Genomic DNA, 21,323 nt, shown 5'->3' on the forward strand with positions numbered 1-21,323 from the left:
TATTGTCGACGGACCATTTATTACTGCTTTCTATTTTATGTGGCACGAATTCCATTTTACTTGATCTCATTGTGCTTTTTATAATACACCTCATGTATAATAAATTCTTACTCAAGGTGTACCATAAATGTTTATTAACTCAATTTGTCGGATATGAAATCCAAGGGCCGTTTTACACTGAGTGAAGACTCCAAATTATTAATAAATAATGCTAAAAAGCCACAAATTTAATAAATTGGAATTAGGTTTTCGAGATCCCGAAAAATCCCGGGATTCGGGATTGATCTCTTTTCGAAAATCCCGGGATTTCGGGACGGAATTTATGCCGGGTGACAGCCCTAATTTAAACACTTTTGAATTGGGGATTGTAATTACGGTTGCCACTTGAGCCAAAATTGTCTACCAAAATTTGGAGAATATTTTACCAAACAAATAATACAAAATCTTAATTCTATACAAAATTTTGAAAAATTTTATTTCTATAGAAATTTGTCAGAATTTTATTTATATAGAAAATTTTATCAAAATTTAATTTTTATAGAATACTAGCGTAACCCGGCCCGCTTCGCTGCGCCTTCCGAAGCATAGAAGCAGAATCACTGTTTCCCGTCCAATAAATCGGAAAAACCAAACGTACTAACATTTGTTAAAACTTTGGACACGGAGAACATGCCTTTCCCGAACATACTCGTATACCGGAAAATGATGCACCCTCTACGCTACTTAACTTGAAAAAGTCTGGCACAAGCCTGTGCAAAAATCATAGAATTATGTACCGAGTTCACATTTACGGACAACCCTCTACTTTCAGTTTTCAAAAAATCGCATAAAAGGGAACCCTCTCCCCATCTTCGCTCCACCCCGATCAGATAACGGAAAATCACATACCCTATATAAATTTCACAAACTACCCAACGGGCCCTAGACAAAGTTTATTTTACTATTTCCCTTCACCAACCAGATATCGAAAGACCATGTACCTGTATTAATTTCATGTAGATCGAAGAAGGTTAAATTTTGCTCTATTTTTTTAAAGGGGCCTGGACTTTCCCCTCTTAACCTTCACTGAAAATTCCAAGAAAATCTATAAACTTCCTTCAAGTGTGGGGGCAAGGAGAAGGTTCTCCCCTCGTCCAAATACCCAAACACCAGGTACACCATATTTCATAACCTTCCCCCAAGGCTTTTGTAAATTTCAAGCAAACTTGATAATTTTAATTTTTTTTTTCAGTTTTAGAGGAGGTTCCCTCTCCCCGATCAAATATCAAAAAGTGATATAGCGTATCTCGTGTAGACGTCCCAGAAAATGTCAAGCAAATAATAAGCCTAATTTTCAAAAAGTACGATAAGGAGGGCCCCTCATATTTTATTCCTTTAGAAAATTTTGTAAAAATTTTATTTCTCTAGAAAATTTTATCAAAATTTTATTTCTATAGAAAATTTTATAAAAATTTTATTTCTATAATTTCCGTCAGAAAATTTTGTCAAAATTATGTTTCTAGAGAAAATTTAATTTCTATAAAAAATTTTGTCAAAATTTTATTTCTATAGAAAATTTCATAAAAATTTTATTTTTATAGGAAATTTTATTGCTATAGAAAATTTTATAAAAATTGTATTTCTTTAAAAATTTTTTTTTCAAAATTTTATTTCTTTAAAAAATTCTGTCAAAATTTTATTTGTGTAGAAAATTTTTTAAAAATTTTATTTCTCTTGAGAATTTTATCAAAATTTTATATCTATAGAAAATTTTGTCAAAATTATGTTTCTAGAGAAACTTTTGCCAAACTTTATTTCTATAGAAAATTTTATAAAAATTTTATTTCTATAGGAAATTGTATTTTGTCAACATTTTAATTATATACAAAATTATGTCCTTTAGAAAATTTTGTCAAAATTTTATTTCTATAAAAATTTCATAAAAATTTTATTTCTATATGAAATTTTATTGCTATAGAAAATTTTATAAAAATTTTATTTCTTTAATTTTTTTTTCAAAATTTTATTTCTTTAAAAAAATTTGCCAACATTTTATTTCTGTAGAAAATTTTGTCAAAATTTTATTTCTCTAGAAAATTTTATCAAAATTTTATATCTAGAGAAAATTTTGTCAACATTTTATTTCTATAGAAAATTTTGTCAAAATTTTATTGCTATAGAAAATTTTATAAAAATTTTATATCAATAAAAAATTTTGTCAAATATTTTATTCCTTTAGAAAATTTTGTAAAAATTTTATTTCTCTAGAAAATTTTATCAAAATTTTATTTCTATAGAAAATTTTATAAAAATTTTATTTCTATAATTTCCTTTAGAAAATTTTGTCAAAATTATGTTTCTAGAGAAAATTTAATTTCTATAAAAAATTTTGTCAAAATTTTATTTCTATAGAAAATTTCATAAAAATTTTATTTTTATAGGAAATTTTATCGCTATAGAAAATTTTATAAAAATTTTATTTCTTTAAAATTTTTTTTCAAAATTTTATTTCTTTAAAAAATTTTGTCAAAATTTTATTTCTGTAGAAAATTTTTTAAAAATTTTATTTCTCTTGAGAATTTTATCAAAATTTTATATCTATAGAAAATTTTGTCAACATTTTATTTCTATAGAAAATTTTATCAAAATTTTATTGCTATAGGAAATTGTATTTTGTCAACATTTTAATTATATACAAAATTATGTCCTTTAGAAAATTTTGTCAAAATTTTATTTCTATAAAAATTTCATAAAAATTTTATTTCTATAGAAAATTTTATTGCTATAGAAAATTTTATAAAAATTTTATTTCTTTAATTTTTTTTTTCAAAATTTTATTTCTTTAAAAAATTTTGCCAACATTTTATTTCTGTAGAAAATTTTGTCAAAATTTTATTTCTCTAGAAAATTTTATCAAAATTTTATATCTAGAGAAAATTTTGTCAACATTTTACTTCTATAGAAAATTTTGTCAAAATTGTATTGCTATAGAAAATTTTATAAAAATTTTATTTCAATAAATATTTTTGTCAAATATTTTATTCCTTTAGAAAATTTTGTAAAAATTTTATTTCCCTAGAAAATTTTATCAAAATTTTATTTTTATAGAGAATTTTATAAAAATTTTATTTCTATAATTTCCTTTAGAAAATTTTGTCAAAATTATGTTTCTAGAGAAAATTTAATTTCTATAAAAAATTTTGTCAAAATTTTATTTCTATAGAAAATTTCATAAAAATTTTATTTTTATAGGAAATTTTATTGCTATAGAAAATTTTATAAAAATTGCATTTCTTTAAAAATTTTTTTTGTCAAAATTTTATTTCTTTAACAAATTTTATCAAAATTTTATTTCTGTAGAAAATTTTTTAAAAATTTTATTTCTCTTAAGAATTTTATCGAAATTTTATATCTATAGAAAATTTTGTCAAAATTATGTTTTAGAGAAAATTTTGTGAAAATTTTATTTCTATAGAAAATTTTATAAAAATTTTATTTCTATAGGAAATTGTATTTTTCAACATTTTAATTATATACAAAATTATGTCCTTTAGAAAATTTTGTCAAAATTTTATTTCTATAAAAATTTCATAAAAATTTTATTTCTATAGGAAATTTTATTGCTATAGAAAATTTTATAAAAATTTTATTTCTTTAATTTTTTTTCAAAATTTTATTTCTTTAAAAAATTTTGTCAACATTTTATTTCTATAGAAAATTTTGTCAAAATTTTATTGCTATAGAAAATTTTATAAAAATTTTATTTCAATAAATATTTTTGTCAAATATTTTATTCCTTTAGAAAATTTTGTAAAAATTTTATTTCTCTAGAAAATTTTATCAAAATTTTATTTCTATAGAAAATTTTATAAAAATTTTATTTCTATAATTTCCTTTAGAAAATTTTGTCAAAATTATGTTTCTAGAGAAAATTTAATTTCTATAAAAAATTTTGTCAAAATTTTATTTCTATAGAAAATTTCATAAAAATTTTATTTTTATAGGAAATTTTATTGCTATAGAAAATTTTATAAAAATTGCATTTCTTTAATTTTTTTTTCACAATTTTATTTATTTAAAAAATTTTATCAAAATTTTATTTCTGTAGAAAATTTTTTAAAAATTTTATTTCTCTTAAGAATTTTATCGAAATTTTATATCTATAGAAAATTTTGTCAAAATTATGTTTTAGAGAAAATTTTGTCAAAATTTTATTTCTATAGAAAATTTTATAAAAATTTTATTTCTATAGGAAATTGTATTTTGTCAACATTTTAATTATATACAAAATTATGTCATTTAGAAAATTTTGGCAAAATTTTATTTCTATAAAAATTTCATAAAAATTTTATAAAAATTTTATTTCTTTAAAAAATTTTGTCAAAATTTTATTTCTCTAGAAAATTTTATCAAAATTCTATAGATATAGAAAATTTTGTGAAATATTTTATTCCTTTTGAAAATTTTGTAAAATTTTTAATTTTCTAGAAGATTTTATCAAAATTTTATTTCTATAGAAAATTTTATAAAAATTTTATTTCTATAATTTCCTTTAGAAAATTTTATCAAAATTATGTTTCTAGAGAAAATTTAATTTTTATAAAAAATTTTGTCAAAATTTTATTTCTATAGAAAATTTCATAAAAATTTTATTTCTCTAAGAAATTTTATTGCTATAGAAAATTTTATAAAAATTTTATTTCTTAAATTTTTTTTTCAAAATTTTATTTCTATAAAAAATTTTGTCAAAATTTTATTTCTGTAGAAATTTTTTTAAAAATTTTATTTCTCTTGAGAATTTTTTCAAAATTTTATATCTATAGAAAATTTTGTCAAAATTATGTTTCTATAGAAAATTTTATAAAAATTTTATTCCTTTAGAAAATTTTGCCAAATTTTTATTGCTATAGAAAATTTTATAAAAATTTTATTTCAATAGAAAATTTTGTCAAAATTTTAGTTCTGTAAAAAATTTTGTCAAAATTTTATTTCTATAGAAAATTTTGTCAATTTTTTTTTTTCTATAAAAAAATTTCTCAAAATTTTATTTTTATAGAAATTTTTGTCAAAGTTTTATTTCTATAGAAAATTGTGTAAAAATTTTAATTCTATCAAAAATGTTTGTCAAAATTTTATTTCTATAAAAAATATGATCAACATTTTATTTCTATAGGAAATTTTGTCAAAAATCTATTTCTCGGTGTTTTGCAAAATCTTCCAAAACCAGCAATCTGAAAAAACATCGAATTTTGAAAAATATTTGCCCTCTGCTATATATTCGCTGGAATAAAAGTGCCTTTCGGAATTAAAAAAACTTATGATGAACTTATGGTAAAATATTCATTTTATTCACATACTCTCGTAAAATTCATTACTAAAACATAAAGTAAAGCTATTAACCATGAACTGGGCCTTGAAGACAGGTCATCGTTTGATATATATTCTGAAAGTAAATTAGAAATAAATATAAAAAATAAAATTTTATGATTTTGTAAGATATAACTAGAGTGTTAAAACATTTATGTAAAATCTCTAATATTTCCTATGTGATTTTCCTTACTGGTACATTTTGCATTCCTCAGATTACTTGGGACCGGTTTATGCATCAATTCAAAAATAAATATATTTCTTTTTGGTGTCAGTTAGTAGTAGGAATGAATGTTGAAAAATGTATTTAAACATTTTCTAGAATGTTTTTATAAAAACTGGTGAATTGTAACCCTGCAGATTACTTGGAACCAGTCTACGTACCAATTCCAAAAATAAATATATTTCTGTTTGATCTGAGTTAGTAGTAGGAAGAAATATTAAAAAATGTAAACGAATATAGTCGCATCCTTTAAATTCGTATGAGGATAGGTCCGTGGTAATCTAGGTGGTGGCAATTGGTTACCAAAAAGCTTATAGTAATGCCTAATAAGAATTTCTTATGCATTTTCAATTAAAAAAAAAAAATGTCCAATAAATATCTTACCTTCAATGATTATGAATTGATTGTCTTTGCCATTTGTTTGATAGGAATGTTGAAGATTCTTTTTGGCTTTATCTGAAATGGAGTTTGTTTTTTCTTAATATCCATTACAAATTCTCCTCTTTTCTACTTACGATGCAATGTTATGATCTGTTCCATTTCGCCCAACATATTTTTGGCCACACATCGATATTCACCAAAATCTTTGGCTTTCATTGGTCTTACGACCAAACGCATTACAATTTTGAAGACATTATTGCGGGAGACCGTTTCATAGGAACCACCTTGAATGAATTCTTTATCCTTGAGCCAATAATTCACTGAGGTAGGATGTGATTCGGAGATACATTCCAAAGTAACTTTTTGACCATAACCCACATAGATGGTATCATAACGGGTCCAAATTGTGGGAGGAACTGTGAAAATAGTAAACAGAGGCATACGTTTTTTCTGATAATCATTCATATCCGAAGATCTCTATAAACTTACAATTTACTATTACCGATATTCGTTTGCTAACCGTTGGTGGTACCCCATTGGATGCTATACAAAAATATGCTCCCATAGTATCTCTTGTTACCAAAGGCAATGATAAATTTTGACCTTCCGTACTATAGATATGTCGCCCATTCTCTACATACAGCGGTAAATCTTTTTCTCTTCTCCAGGTTATAGTAGGGGCGGGAAGTCCATTGGCTGTACATGTCAGACTTATATTTTGACCAATTTCCACAATCATATCGTTGCTGGTTTGAAAATCAATTATATCGGGCGGGACCACAACATCCAAATATCCTACTTGACTTTTCATAGGATCTGTATTGATTTGACACATATACCAACCACGATCCGATTCTTGAACATCACGTATACGCAATTGCCATATGCGATGTTCCGTATGACTTATACTTATGCGATGATTTTTGGTGATGACATGATTTTGTATACTCAAAATTGTTTGTGTATCCACACGAAGCCAGGCCATCTGAAAGGGGAATAGAGATTTAAAAGAACTTCCGGACAATGATATTGACCGCTTGCGGTTTACCTTAAATGCCACCAGATCGTGGACCACACATGTCAATATTGCATCGCGTCCAACAGGAACTGTAACATTATGTATGGGACCACTGAATTTTGGATCCGCTGAAATAAAAGAAATAAAATTTTCTATAGAAATAAAAGTTTGACAAAATTTTCTCTAGAAATACAATTTTGACACAATGATCTATAGAAATACAATTTTGACAAAATTTTCTATAGAAATAAAATTTTGACAAAATTTTGTAGAGAAAGAAAATTTTGACAAAATTTTTAGAGAAAAAAAAATTTTGACAAAATTTTCTATGGAAATATAATTTTAATAAAATTATCTATAGATATACACATTTTGATAAAATTTTCCGTAGAAATCAAATTTTCACAAAATTTTCGATAGAAATAAAATGTTGACAACATTTTCTATAGAAATAAAACTTAGATAAAATTTTCTATAGAAATAAAATTTTGATCAAAGTTTTTTATAGAAATAATATTTCAATAAAATTATCTATAGACATAGAATACAAAATTTTCTATAGAAATAAAATTTTGACAAATTTTCTATAGAAATAAAATTTTCTATAGAAATAAAATTTTGACAACATTTTCTATAGAAATAAAATTTTGACCAAATTTTCTATAGAAATAATAATTTTGACAAACATTTTCCATAAGCATAAAATTTTGACAAAATTTTCTATAGAAAAAAGTTTTTGATAAAATTTTCTATTGAAATGAAATTTTGACAAAATTTTCTATAGAAATGAAATTTTGACAAAATTTTCTATAGAAAGTAAATTTTGCCAAAATTTTGAAATGAAAGTTTGAAACAATTTTCTATAGAAATGAAATTTTGACAAAATTTTCTATAGAAATGAAATTTTGACAAAATTTTCTATAGAAAGTAAATTTTGACAAAATTTTCTATAGAAATAAAATTCTGACAAAATTTTCTATGGAAATATAATTTTAATAAAATTATCTATACTCATACACATTTTGATAAAATTTTCTGTAGAAATCAAATTTGCACAAAATTTTCGATAGAAATAAAATGTTGACAAAATTTTCTATAGAAATAAAACTTAGATAAAATTTTCTATATGAATAAAATGTTGATCAAATTTTTTATAGAAATAAATATTCAATAAAATTATCTATAGACATACAATACAAAATTTTCTATAGAAATTAAATTTTGACAAATTTTCTATAGAAATAAAATTGTGATAAAATTTTCTATAGAAATAAAATTTTAACAACATTTTCTATAAACATAAAATTTTGACAAAATTTTCTACCGAAAAATGTTTTTGATAAAATTTTCTATAGAAATAAAATTTTGACAACATTTTCTATAGAAATAATAATTTTGACAACATTTTCTCTAAACATAAAATTTTGACAAAATTTTCTATAGAAAAAAGTTTTTGATAAAATTTTCTATAGAAGTAAAATTTTGAGAAAATTTTCTATGGAAATAAAATTTTGACAAAATTGTCAATAGAAATAAAATTTTGACAAAATTTTCTATAGAAATAAAATTTTGACAAATTTTTTGACAAAATTTCTAGAACTAAAATTTTGACAAAATTTTCTATAGAAATAAAATGTTGACAAAATTTTCTATGGAAATAAAATTTTGACAAAATATTCTAAAGAAATAAAATGTTGATCAATTTTTTTATAGAAATAAAATTTTAATAGAATTATTTATAGACATACAATACAAAATTTTCTATAGGAATAAAATGTTGACAAATTTTCTATAGAAATAAAATTTTGACAACTTTTTCTATAGAGATAAAATTTTGACAACATTTTCTATAGAAATAATAATTTTTACAACATTTTCTATAAACATAAAATTTTGACAAAATTTTCTATAGAAAAAAAGTTTTTGATAACATTTTGTATAGAAGTAAAATTTTGAGAAAATATTCTATGGAAATAAAATTTGGACAAAATTTTTCCATAGAAATAAAAAAATTTTGACAAAATTTTCTATAGAAATGAAATTTTGAAAAAAAATTTCTATAGAAATAAAATTTTAACAAAATTTTCTATTGGAATAACATTTTGACAAATTTTTCTGTAGAAATAAAATTTTTACAAAATATTCTAAAGAACTAAAATTTCGACAAAATTTTCTATAGAAATTATAATTTTGAGAAATTTTTCTATGGAAATAATATTTTGACAAAATTTTCTATAGAAATAAAATTTTGACAAAATTTTCTATAGAAATAAAATGTTGACAAAATTTTCTATGGAAATAAAATTTTGACAAAATATTCTAAAGAAATAAAATGTTGATCAAATTTTTTATAGAAATAAAATTTTAATAAAATTATTTATAGACATACAATACAAAATTTTCTATAGGAATAAAATGTTGACAAATTTTCTATAGAAATAAAATTTTGACAACATTTTCTATAGAAATAAAATTTTGACAACATTTTCTATAGAAATAATAATTTTTACAACATTTTCTATAAACATAAAATTTTGACAAACTTTTTATAGAAAAAAAGTTTTTGATAACATTTTGTATAGAAGTAAAATTTTGAGAAAATGTTCTATGGAAATAAAATTTTGACAAAATTTTCCATAGAAATAAAATTTTGACAAAACTTTCTTTAGAAATAAAATTTTGGAAAAAATTTCTAGAGAAATAAAATTTTGACAAAATTTTCTATAGAAATGAAATTTTGAAAAAATTTTCTATAGAAATAAAATTTTAACAAAATTTTCTATTGGAATAACATTTTGACAAAATTTTCTGTAGAAATAAAATTTTGACAAAATATTCTAAAGAACTAAAATTTCGACAAAATTTTCTATAGAAATCATAATTTTGAGAAAATTTTCTATGGAAATAATATTTTGACAAAATTTTCTATAGAAATAAAATTTTGACAAAATTTTCTATAGAAATAAAAGTTTGACACAATTATCTATAGAAATACAATTTTGACACAATTATCTATAGAAATAAAATTTTGACAAAATCTTGTATAGGAATAAAATTTTGACAAAATTTTTTAGAGAAAGAAAATTTTGACAAAATTTTTAGAGAAAAAAATTTTGACAAAATTTTCTATGGAAATATAATTTTAATAAAATTATCTATAGTCATACACATTTTGATAAAATTTTCTGTAGAAATCAAATTTGCACAAAATTTTCGATAGAAATAAAATGTTGAAATAATTTTCTATAGAAATAAAACTTAGATAAAATTTTCTATATAAATAAAATGTTGATCAAATTTTTTATAGAAATAATTATTCAATAAAATTATCTATAGACATACAATACAAAATTTTCTATAGAAATTAAATTTTGACAAATTTTCTATAGAAATAAAATTGTGATAAAATTTTCTATAGAAATAAAATTTTAACAACATTTTCTATAAACATAAAATTTTGACAAAATTTTCTACCGAAAAGTGTTTTTAATAAAATTTTCTATAGAAATAAAATTTTGACAACATTTTCTATAGAAATAATAATTTTGACAACATTTTCTCTAAACAAAAAATTTTGACAAAATTTTCTATAGAAAAAAGTTTTTGATAAAATTTTCTATAGAAGTAAAATTTTGAGAAAATTTTCTATGGAAATAAAATTTTGACAAAATTGTCAATAGAAATAAAATTTTGACAAAATTTTCTATAGAAATAAAATTTTGACAAAATTTTCTATAGAACTAAAATTTTGACAAAATTTTCTATAGAAATAAAATGTTGACAAAATTTTCTATGGAAATAAAATTTTGACAAAATATTCTAAAGAAATAAAATGTTGATCAAATTTTTTATAGAAATAAAATTTTAATAGAATTATTTATAGACATACAATACAAAATTTTCTATAGGAATAAAATGTGGACAAATTTTCTATAGAAATAAAATTTTGACAACATTTTCTATAGAGATAAAATTTTGACAACATTTTCTATAGAAATAATAATTTTTACAACATTTTCTATAAACATAAAATTTTGACAAAATTTTCTATAGAAAAAAAGTTTTTGATAACATTTTGTATAGAAGTAAAATTTTGAGAAAATATTCTATGGAAATAAAATTTTGACAAAATTTTCCATAGAAATAAAATTTTGACAAAACTTTCTTTAGAAATAAAATTTTGGAAAAAATTTCTAGAGAAATAAAATTTTGACAAAATTTTCTATAGAAATGAAATTTTGAAAAAATTTTCTATAGAAATAAAATTTTAACAAAATTTTCTATTGGAATAACATTTTGACAAAATTTTCTGTAGAAATAAAATTTTGACAAAATATTCTAAAGAACTAAAATTTCGACAAAATTTTCTATAGAAATCATAATTTTGAGAAAATTTTCTATAGAAATAAAATTTTGACAAAATTTTCTATAGAACTAAAATTTTGACAAAATTTTCTATAGAAATAAAATGTTGACAAAATTTTCTATGGAAATAAAATTTTGACAAAATATTCTAAAGAAATAAAATGTTGATCAAATTTTTTATAGAAATAAAATTTTAATAAAATTATTTATAGACATACAATACAAAATTTTCTATAGGAATAAAATGTTGACAAATTTTCTATAGAAATAAAATTTTGACAACATTTTCTATAGAAATAAAATTTTGACAACATTTTCTATAGAAATAATAATTTTTACAACATTTTCTATAAACATAAAATTTTGACAAAATTTTCTATAGAAAAAAAGTTTTTGATAACATTTTGTATAGAAGTAAAATTTTGAGAAAATGTTCTATGGAAATAAAATTTTGACAAAATTTTCCATAGAAATAAAATTTTGACAAAACTTTCTTTAGAAATAAAATTTTGGAAAAAATTTCTAGAGAAATAAAATTTTGACAAAATTTTCTATAGAAATGAAATTTTGAAAAAATTTTCTATAGAAATAAAATTTTAACAAAATTTTCTATTGGAATAACATTTTGACAAAATTTTCTGTAGAAATAAAATTTTGACAAAATATTCTAAAGAACTAAAATTTCGACAAAATTTTCTATAGAAATAAAATTTTGACAAAATTTTCTATAGAAATAAAGTTTTACAAATTTTCTGTAGAAATAAAATTTTGACAAAATATTCTAAAGAAATAAAATTTTGACAAAATTTGCTATAGAAATAAAATTTTGACAAAATTTTCTATGGAAATAATATTTTGACAAAATTTTCTATAGAAATAAAATTTTGACAAAATTTTCTATAGAAATAAAATTTTGACAAAATTTTCTATAGAAATAAAATTTTGACAAAATTTTCTATAGAAATAAAATTTTGACAAAATTTTCTATAGAAATAAAATTTTGACAAAATTTTCTATAGAAATAAAGTTTTACAAATTTTCTGTAGAAATAAAATTTTGACAAAATATTCTAAAGAAATAAAATTTTGACAAAATTTGCTATAGAAATAAAATTTTGACAAAATTTTCTATAGAAATAAAGTTTTGACAAAATTTTCTGTAGAAATAAAATTTTGAAAAAATATTCTAAAGAAATAAAATTTTGACAACATTTTCTATAAACATAAAATTTTGACAAAATTTTCTACAGAAAAATGTTTTGATAAAATTTTATATAGAAGTAAAATTTTGAGAAAATTTTATATAGAATTAAAATTTTTACAATATTTTCTATAAAAATAAAATTTTGACAACATTTTCTATAGAAATAATAATTTTGACAAAATTTTCTATAGAAACAAAATTTTGACAAAATTTTCTATAGAAAAAAGTTTTTGATAAAATTTTCTATAGAAGTAAGATTTTGATAAAATTTTCTATAGAAATAAAATTTTGATAAAATTTTCTATAGAAAAAAATGTTTGACAAAATTTTCTATAGAAATAAAATTTTGATAAAATTTTCTATGGAAATAAAATTTTGACAAAATTTTCTATAGAAATAAAATTTTGACAAAATTTTCTATAGAAATAAAATTTTGACAACATTTTCTATAGATATACAATTTTGACAAAGTTTTATATAGCCTGATATTAATGCAGGCTGGTTCAATGTCCAAATCATATAAACTAGAAATTATTACAATATTTATTCGAGCTTATTGGACAGGAAGATTAAGGGAATTGACTTCGTTAGGTTACTGAAAAGAAAATGCCAGATACCCATCTCGCAAGCCTGACTATACATATGTTTTTCAGTGTTGGTGAGATGATTCAATTTGGTTCTTTTATGTTATTTTCTTATGAAATTTACATACCAGAATCTCACCCGGCCAGATCTCGCTAAAGACTATGGAAATGTGTAGTGGCCATCACTGAAACATATATGTATAGTCAGGCTTGCGAGATGTGTATCTGGCATTTTCTTTTCAGTAACTTAATGATGTCAATTCCCTTAATCTTCCTGTCCAATAAGCTAGAATAAATATTGTAATAATTTCTATTCTAAAGAAATAAAATTTTTACAACATTTTCTATAGAAATAATAATTTTGACAAAATTTTCTACAGAAAAATGGTTTTGATAAAATTTTCTATAGAAGTAAAAAATTGAGAAAATTTTCTATAGAAATAAAATTGTGAAACAAAATCTGTAGAAATAAAATTTTGACAAAATTTTCTATAGAAATAAAAATTTAACAAAATTTTCTAAAGAAATGAATTTATGACAACATTTTCTATAGAATTTTAATAAAATTTATAGGAATTATTTATCATAGTTTCCGATTCGTTTAAAATTTAGAAATAAAATGTTGATCAATTTTTTTCTAGAAATACAATTTTAATAAAATTACCTATAGACATACAATACTAAATTTTCTGTAGGAATAAAATTTTGACAAATTTTCTATAGAACTAAAATTTTGACGAAATTTTCTATAGAAATAAAATTTTGACAAAATTTTCTATAAAAATACAATTTTTAAAAATATTCTAGAGAAATAAGATTTTTACAAAATATTCTAGAGAAATGAATTTTTGACAACATTTTCTATAGAAATTTAATAAAATTTTTAGGAATTATTTTTCATAGTTTCAGCTATAGATCGATTAAAATACATCTGATTGGTGTTTATTCTTTTATTTTTATTTCCAATATTTCTGTTGACTTCGTCAAAACTGTTTTCAAGGATTTATTCTGGTCTGGACAGTTTCATATTCTGTAAGAAAAAGTGTTAAATTTTGGACAAAATTTAAAAAAAAATGAAATTTACTATAGAACTTAAATTTTGACAAAATTTTCTATAGAAATAAAATTTTGATAAAAACTTCTGTAGAAATAAAACCTTGATAAAAACTTCTATAGGAATAAAATTTTTACAAAATTTTCTATAGAAATAAAATTTTGATAAATTTTTCTATAGAAACAAAATTTTGCCAAAGTTTTCTATAGAAACAAAATTTTGATAAAGTTTTCTATAGAAATAATTTTTTGACAAAATTTTCTATAGAAATAAAACTTTGACAAATTTTTCTATAGAAACAAAATTTTGCCAAACTTTTCTATACAAATAAAATTGTGACAAAATTTTCTACAGAAATAAAATTTGGACAAAATTTTTTAAAGAAATACAATTTTGAAAAAAAAAAATTTAAAGAAATAAAATTTTTATAAAATTTTCTATAGCAATAAAATTTCCTATAGAAATAAATTTTTTATGAAATTTTCTATAGAAATAAAATTTTGACAAAATTTTCTATAGAAATTTTCTCTAGAAACATAATTTTGACAAAATTTTCTAAATGACACAATTTTCTATATAATTAAAATATTGACAAAAATTCCTAAAGAAATAAAAATTTGACAAAATTTTGTATAGAAATAAAAATTTGTCAAAATTTTCTATAAAAGTGAAATCTTAACAAAATTTAAAAAAAAACAAGTATACAAAGCAGTAAATTCGGCCGGGCCGAATTTTAAATACCCACCACCATGAATCAAGTATAATAGTTTACTATGAAAACTCTTCATCGTAGTGGGTTACTTGATATTATATAGAACTGTACACGCAAAGAAAAAAAACGTTTGGAAAACGTGTACCGAAAACGTTTTTCTTTTGTTAGAGTTTTTTGAATTGCTTCGAAAATTTTAAAATTTTATCACCAAAAAAATTCGTTTGTTACAAAATTTTTATTTTTTCAATAAAAAAAGTTATTTTTGAAATAACAACACAGTCCATTTCGTTTATATCAAACACTGTTCTTTTCTGACTTAAGGTCTTTAATAAGACACATTTTACAGTTCAAAATTTAATATACTACAATGTAATGTTGAACATTTTTTCGGAATCTTCCGAATATATCTGGAATATTGGTAAAAATAAACAAAAGCAAAAAAAAAAAAACTTTGGCCGAAGCAGGGATCGAACCCACGACCCTTGGCATGAGAGTCGGACGTGCTACCACTGCTCCACGGTGCCAAACTAAATGTTTGTTTCTGTTAAATAAACTTTGTTTATTCGGTTCGTGGGCGCCGCAAGCTATGCTATATAAATATAACTTATATGGATATTTATCTATTGATGACCATAACAGGTACATAGCTCAGTGGTTAGTGTGTTGGCTTACAATGTGTATGGTCCGCGGTTCGATTCTCCGTCCAGGCGAAAGGTAAAAAAAAATTTAAAAATTTATAAAATCGTATAATTTCTTCTACATTGTTGGTATTACAGGAAAAGGTGTTAAGAACTAAAAATCCTCGTGGATGTGAGAAAGATGTGAGGGACAATGCAATTAGCAAGAAAATAATGTTTTTTTTTTGAGCTAGTCTTTATGAAATTGTTTTTACATCCTGGAAAAGAATAAACGTTTATCAGAAAAAGTATATACTTTTCTTCCAAATACACTTCCTTACAGCGAAAAGCAAATGAGAAACGAACTTTGTTTGTCTAAAATTTCGTTTGGGAGGAAAGAATTATTTTTTTGCGTGTAGCGGGGTTTGATGACAAATCTTCTCCCAAACGAGCCAGCTCCCGAAGACGAACTTTAAAGATTCTACCTATGAAGACCAGATAAGATTCTGGATTTATTTTGAGTTTTAGAGAAAATATAAACATATCGTGTATATGTTGAAATTACGCCTTGATTTAAAATCTTAAATCTGTAGATTTTTCCGCATTTATTTAAATACGATGAGTAAAATCTGGAACTTTTACTTTCAGTTTGAAGCAATTTTCATTTTTGAGAAACGTAATTTTAGACAAGCAAAGTTTTGTTTTGACACACATTTTAGAGACAATCGTTGAATAAACGAAAACACTTTATAAGAAAAAGAAATTTCGTTTGTCTAAAATTTTATTATAGATTACTAATTTCCAGCAAATCGGATAAAATCTACGGATTCTAGAAGCCCAAGAAATAAAGCCGGGAGATCGGTGTATATGGGGGATATACCAAAACATGGACCGATAGACATCATTTGCTACTCACATATTTGTGATCTTAAAATACCTCCAGATTTTAAATTTCAAACAAATCGGCCAGAAAATATAGTCTCTAGACGCCCAAGAAGTAAAAATCGAGAGATCAGCCTATATGGGGGTTATACCAAAAAATGGACCGATATACCTCAATTTCGGCACTCTTATTTGTGGTCTAAAAATACCTCTAGATTTCGAATTTCAGGCAAATCATGTAATAAATACAGTTATTGTAGCTCAAGAATTTCAGGTATAGCGGATGGTAAATGTAGTTTCTAGAAGCCCAATAAGCAAAATGGGAGATCGGTCTATATGGGGGCTATACCAAAAAATGGACCGATGGGCACCATTTTCGGCACACCTTTTTATGGTTCCAAAAGAACTCTAGATTTTCAATTTCAAGAAAATCGGATAGAAAATATACTTTCTAGAAGCCCTAAAAGCAAAATCGGGATATCGGTCTATATGGGGGCTATACCAAAACATGGACCGGTGAGCACCATTTTCGGCACACCTTTTTATGGTCCTCAAAAACCTCTACATTTTCAATTTCAGGCATATTGGATAAAAACTACGGGTTTTATAGGCCCAAGACTCCAAATCGGGAGGTTGGTTTATATGGAGGCTATATCAAAACATGGACCGATGCGGGCCATTTCCGACACACCTCTTTATGGTCCAAAATACCTTTAGATTTTCAATTTCATACAAATCGGATAGAAAATACTGTTTCTAGACGCGTAAGAAGCAAAATCGGGAGATCGGTCTATATGGGGGCTATACCAAAACATGGACCCATATGGCCCATTTTCGACACACCTCTTTATAGTCCCACAATACCTCTAGATTTCCAATTCCAGGCAAATCGGATGGTAAATATAGTTTCTAGACGCGTAAGAAGCAAAATCGGGAGATCGGTCTATATGGGGGCTATATCAAAACATGGACCGATACGAACGATTTTCGACACACCTACTTATGGTCCTAAAATACCTCTAGATTTTCAATTTCAGACAAATCGGATAGAAAATACTGTTTCTAGACGCCTAAGAAGCAAAATCGGGAGATCGGTATATATGAGGGCTATACTAAAACTTGGACCGATACGGACCATTTTCGACACACATCTTTATGGTCCCAAATTACCTCTAGATTTCCAATTTCAGGCAAATCTGGTAAAAACTATGGTTTTTATAGGCCCAAGACCCCAAATCGGGAGGTCGGCTTATATGGGGACTATATCAAAACTTGGACCGATATAGCCCATCTTCGAACTTGACCTGCCTGCAAACAAAAAACTAATCTGTGCCAAATTTCGGGACGATAGCGCCATTATTGAAGGATGTAGCGTGATTACAACAGACAGACAGACAGACAGACGGACAGACGGACATGCTTATATCGTCTTAGAATTTCCCCCTGATCAATAATATATATACTTTATGTAGTCGGAAATCGGTATTTCGATGTGTTACAAACGGAATGACAAACTTATTATACCCCGTCACCATTTTCCTATAGATATAAAATTTTGACAAAATTTTTTTATAGAAATAAAATATTGGAAAAATTTTCTATAGAAATACAATTTTGACAAAATTTTCTATAGAAATAAAATTGTGACAAAATTTTCTATAGAAATAAAATTGTGACAAAATTTTCTATAGAAATAAAATTTTGACAAAATATTCTAAAGAAATGAAATTTTAAAAAAATTTTCTTAGAAATAAAATTTTGACAACATTTGGTATAGAAATAAAATTTGGATCGGATATTTGGCGCGACTTAGATTTTTAAAGAATGATTTTTTTACTTAATCCAACAGTGCGACGGTATACGTTGGATCCGATATATCTGACTTTTATTTTAACTTCGAAATTGGTATCTCTTGGATTTGTAAGAGATATATTTTTTTATATTTTATTAAATTAATCCCACTGTGTAACAGTTTATGTTAGATCGCATATATATCTTAATCTTATCTTAATTTTCAAATTGACGTGTTTTGGATTTTTAAGGGATGATTGTTTCATATTTGTTTTAATTCGTCCCACTTGCTTGTCTTAGATTTCGAAGGAATTCGTTTACTTCATCCCACTGTGCAGAGGGTTATGACTCTTATTTTAAGCTCTAACTAGGCATGTCTTAGAGTTTTAATTTTTTTCATGTTCTGTAAATTGAAGAAGATTCTCCAGTCTCTTACTCTTCGAGTCAGGTGTTTAATTGAGCATGTTTAAAAATATTTAAAATTCTTTAGTATACATTACTTTGCTAAATTTATGTATGCTTTGTATCATAATTACACCACCTTCATTCACTTGGCTAGACAAAAGGGATCCATTGTTAACTGGATTGTCTTTCAGTGACGTAAAATTCTTTAGATGGTCAAAAACTCTCTAAAATTCTTGGAATTTTGTAGACATGGTGTTAACCTATTTTGGTAAATTGTTTTAATGTTAAATACCATAAACCAACATGTGTTTGATAGACCAAAGTCACAATAAGGATTAAATAAATGAACAAATTTGTAAATAAAAACAAGTAAGGAAAGTCTAAAGTCGGGCGGGGCCGACTATATTATACCCTACACCACTTAGTAGATCTAAATTTTCGATACCATATCACATTCGTCAAACGTGTTGGGGGCTATATATAAAAGTTTGTCCCAAATACATACATTTAAATATCGCTCGATCTGGACAGAATTTGATAGACTTCTACAAAATCTATAGACTCTAAATTTATGTCGGCTAATGTATTAGGGTGGAACACAATATATATGCATTAGAAGTTTAGAAAAATTAGAGTCATTTTTACAACTTTTCGACTATGCAGTGGCGATTTAACAAGGAAAATGTTGGTATTTTAACAATTTTTGTCGAAATCAGAAAAACATATATATGGGAGCTATATCTAAATCTGAACCGATGTCAACCAAATTTGGCACTCATAGCTACAATGCTAATTCTACTCCCTGTGCAAAATTTCAACTAAATCGGAGTTAAAAATTGGCCTCTGTGGTCATATGAGTGTAAATCGGGCAAAAGCTATATATGGGAGATATATCTAAATCTGAACCGATTTCAACCAAATTTGGCACGCATAGCTACAATGCTAATTCTACTCCCTGTGCAATATTTCAACTAAATCGGAGCAAAAAATTGGCCTCTGTGGTCATATGAGTGTAAATCGGGCGAAAGCTATATATGGGAGATATATCTAAATCTGAACCGATTTCAAAAAATTGGCCTCTGTGAAAGCTAGATTTCAACCAAATTTGGCACGCATAGTTACAATGCTAATTCTACTCCCTATGCAAAATTTCAACTAAATCGGAGCAAAAAATTGGCTTCTGTGGGCAAATGAGTGTAAATCGGGCGAAAGCTATATATGGGAGCTATATCTAAATCTGAACCGATTTGGCTGATATTTTGCAAGCTTTTCGAGACTCATAAAATATTCGGATGTACGGAATTTGAGGAAGATCGGTTGATATACACGCCAATTATGACCAGATCGGTGAAAAATATATATGGCAGCTATATCTAAATCTGAACCGATTTTTTTCCAAAATCAATAGAGATCGTCTTTGAGCCGAAACAGGACCCTATACCAAATTTTAGGACAATCGGACTAAAACTGCGAGCTGTACTTTGCACACAAAAATACATCAACAGACAGACAGACGGACAGACAGACAGACAGACAGACAGACAGACGGACATCGCTAAATCGACTCAGAATTTAATTCTAAGCCGATCCGTATACTAAAAGTTTGGTCTATGATTACTCCTTCTTGGCGTTACATACAAATGCACAAACTTATTATACCCTGTACCACAGTAGTGGTGAAGAGTATAAAAAAGACATAAGCCTTTTTAAATTGATTTGATTGGAATCATATTTAAATCTACTTATAGAATTATTAAAATCAAAAGTTAGTTAAAATTTGATATTTTTGCTTCAATTGAGCTTCAATCAATTTATTTCTACTAAAATTGTCAATATTATTCCGATATGTCAAGAAGTAACATTCTATCTCTAGTTTGTGTAGGTGCTTCTCGATGAGATATGTACATTGTACTCCCAATGTCTATTGGTGTTGTCTGTCCTCGATTATCTCAATTATAATTGTTGTTGTAATTCATATTGATTTGTTTTCTGTTGTTTTCTTGTTGAAGAGAATGTAGCTTTTGTTTTGGATGTTGCGTTTTGTTGTTGTTGTCGATATATCTCTTGTATAAAGCATGTTCACTGCTAGTGAGTGGTTGTTAGTCAATATTCTATAAAAGACAAAACAGCTGGTTAACTCTCATCTAACAGTTCTGCCTCTCACTCTCTCCTATATGACCACACTAACACAAGATTAAGGGATGATATTTGGTCTTAAATTTCCACTGTAAACATTTATTGTCATTTTTGAAATTAAAAGAAATTTCCAAATATAAATTTCAAATATCATTTTAATTAAATTTCCATATTTTGTCTTAGCTCAGCAAAAAGAAAAACCAGATGCCTTTATTAAATATATGGAACCAAAACAAAATTATCCTTATCCCCACCATTAACCATCGTACTCGCAGGGCAAAGGCTTTACATTACAACGAATTAAAAAAAATGAATTTATTAATTGAACAAAAAAAAAAACGAAATAAAAAATATCTCAAGTGTTTAAAATGACACAAGCCATTCGGTTAATATTCCAATGAATTTTGTGAACTAGTGAAAAAAAAAAAAAACGGGCCAAGGCATGTGATAAATACTAAATTAAGAGATTATATAAAAATGTGTTGAATAAACAGAAATTGAGTTGGTCAATTTATTTATGAATGTCCATGGGAAAAGTGAATAAAATTTAATTTGAGGGTAAGCAATAATTACGGATTAGCAAATAAAGTGTTATAGGATGAAATA

The 21,323-nt window shown here is 24.2% G+C and overlaps 1 protein-coding gene across 1 annotated transcript; it reads right to left on the minus strand.

Annotated features, from left to right (window-relative positions):
* Positions 1 to 5,305: 5,305 nt before the first annotated feature.
* Positions 5,306 to 21,100, minus strand: DIP-iota (Dpr-interacting protein iota). Its single transcript, XM_075298039.1, has 6 exons — positions 20,972 to 21,100; positions 6,999 to 7,096; positions 6,440 to 6,935; positions 6,085 to 6,366; positions 5,954 to 6,025; positions 5,306 to 5,422 (listed from the first exon to the last, which is right to left on the minus strand). Exons 1-6 carry the CDS (start codon positions 20,979 to 20,981, stop codon positions 5,325 to 5,327), a joined length of 1,056 nt encoding a protein of 351 aa, XP_075154154.1. The 5' UTR covers positions 20,982 to 21,100; the 3' UTR covers positions 5,306 to 5,324.
* Between the last annotated feature and the right edge of the window lie 223 nt (positions 21,101 to 21,323).

The sequence above is a fragment of the Haematobia irritans genome, chromosome 2 (genome assembly GCF_050003625.1).
Source record: "Haematobia irritans isolate KBUSLIRL chromosome 2, ASM5000362v1, whole genome shotgun sequence".
NCBI lineage: Eukaryota > Metazoa > Arthropoda > Insecta > Diptera > Muscidae > Haematobia > Haematobia irritans.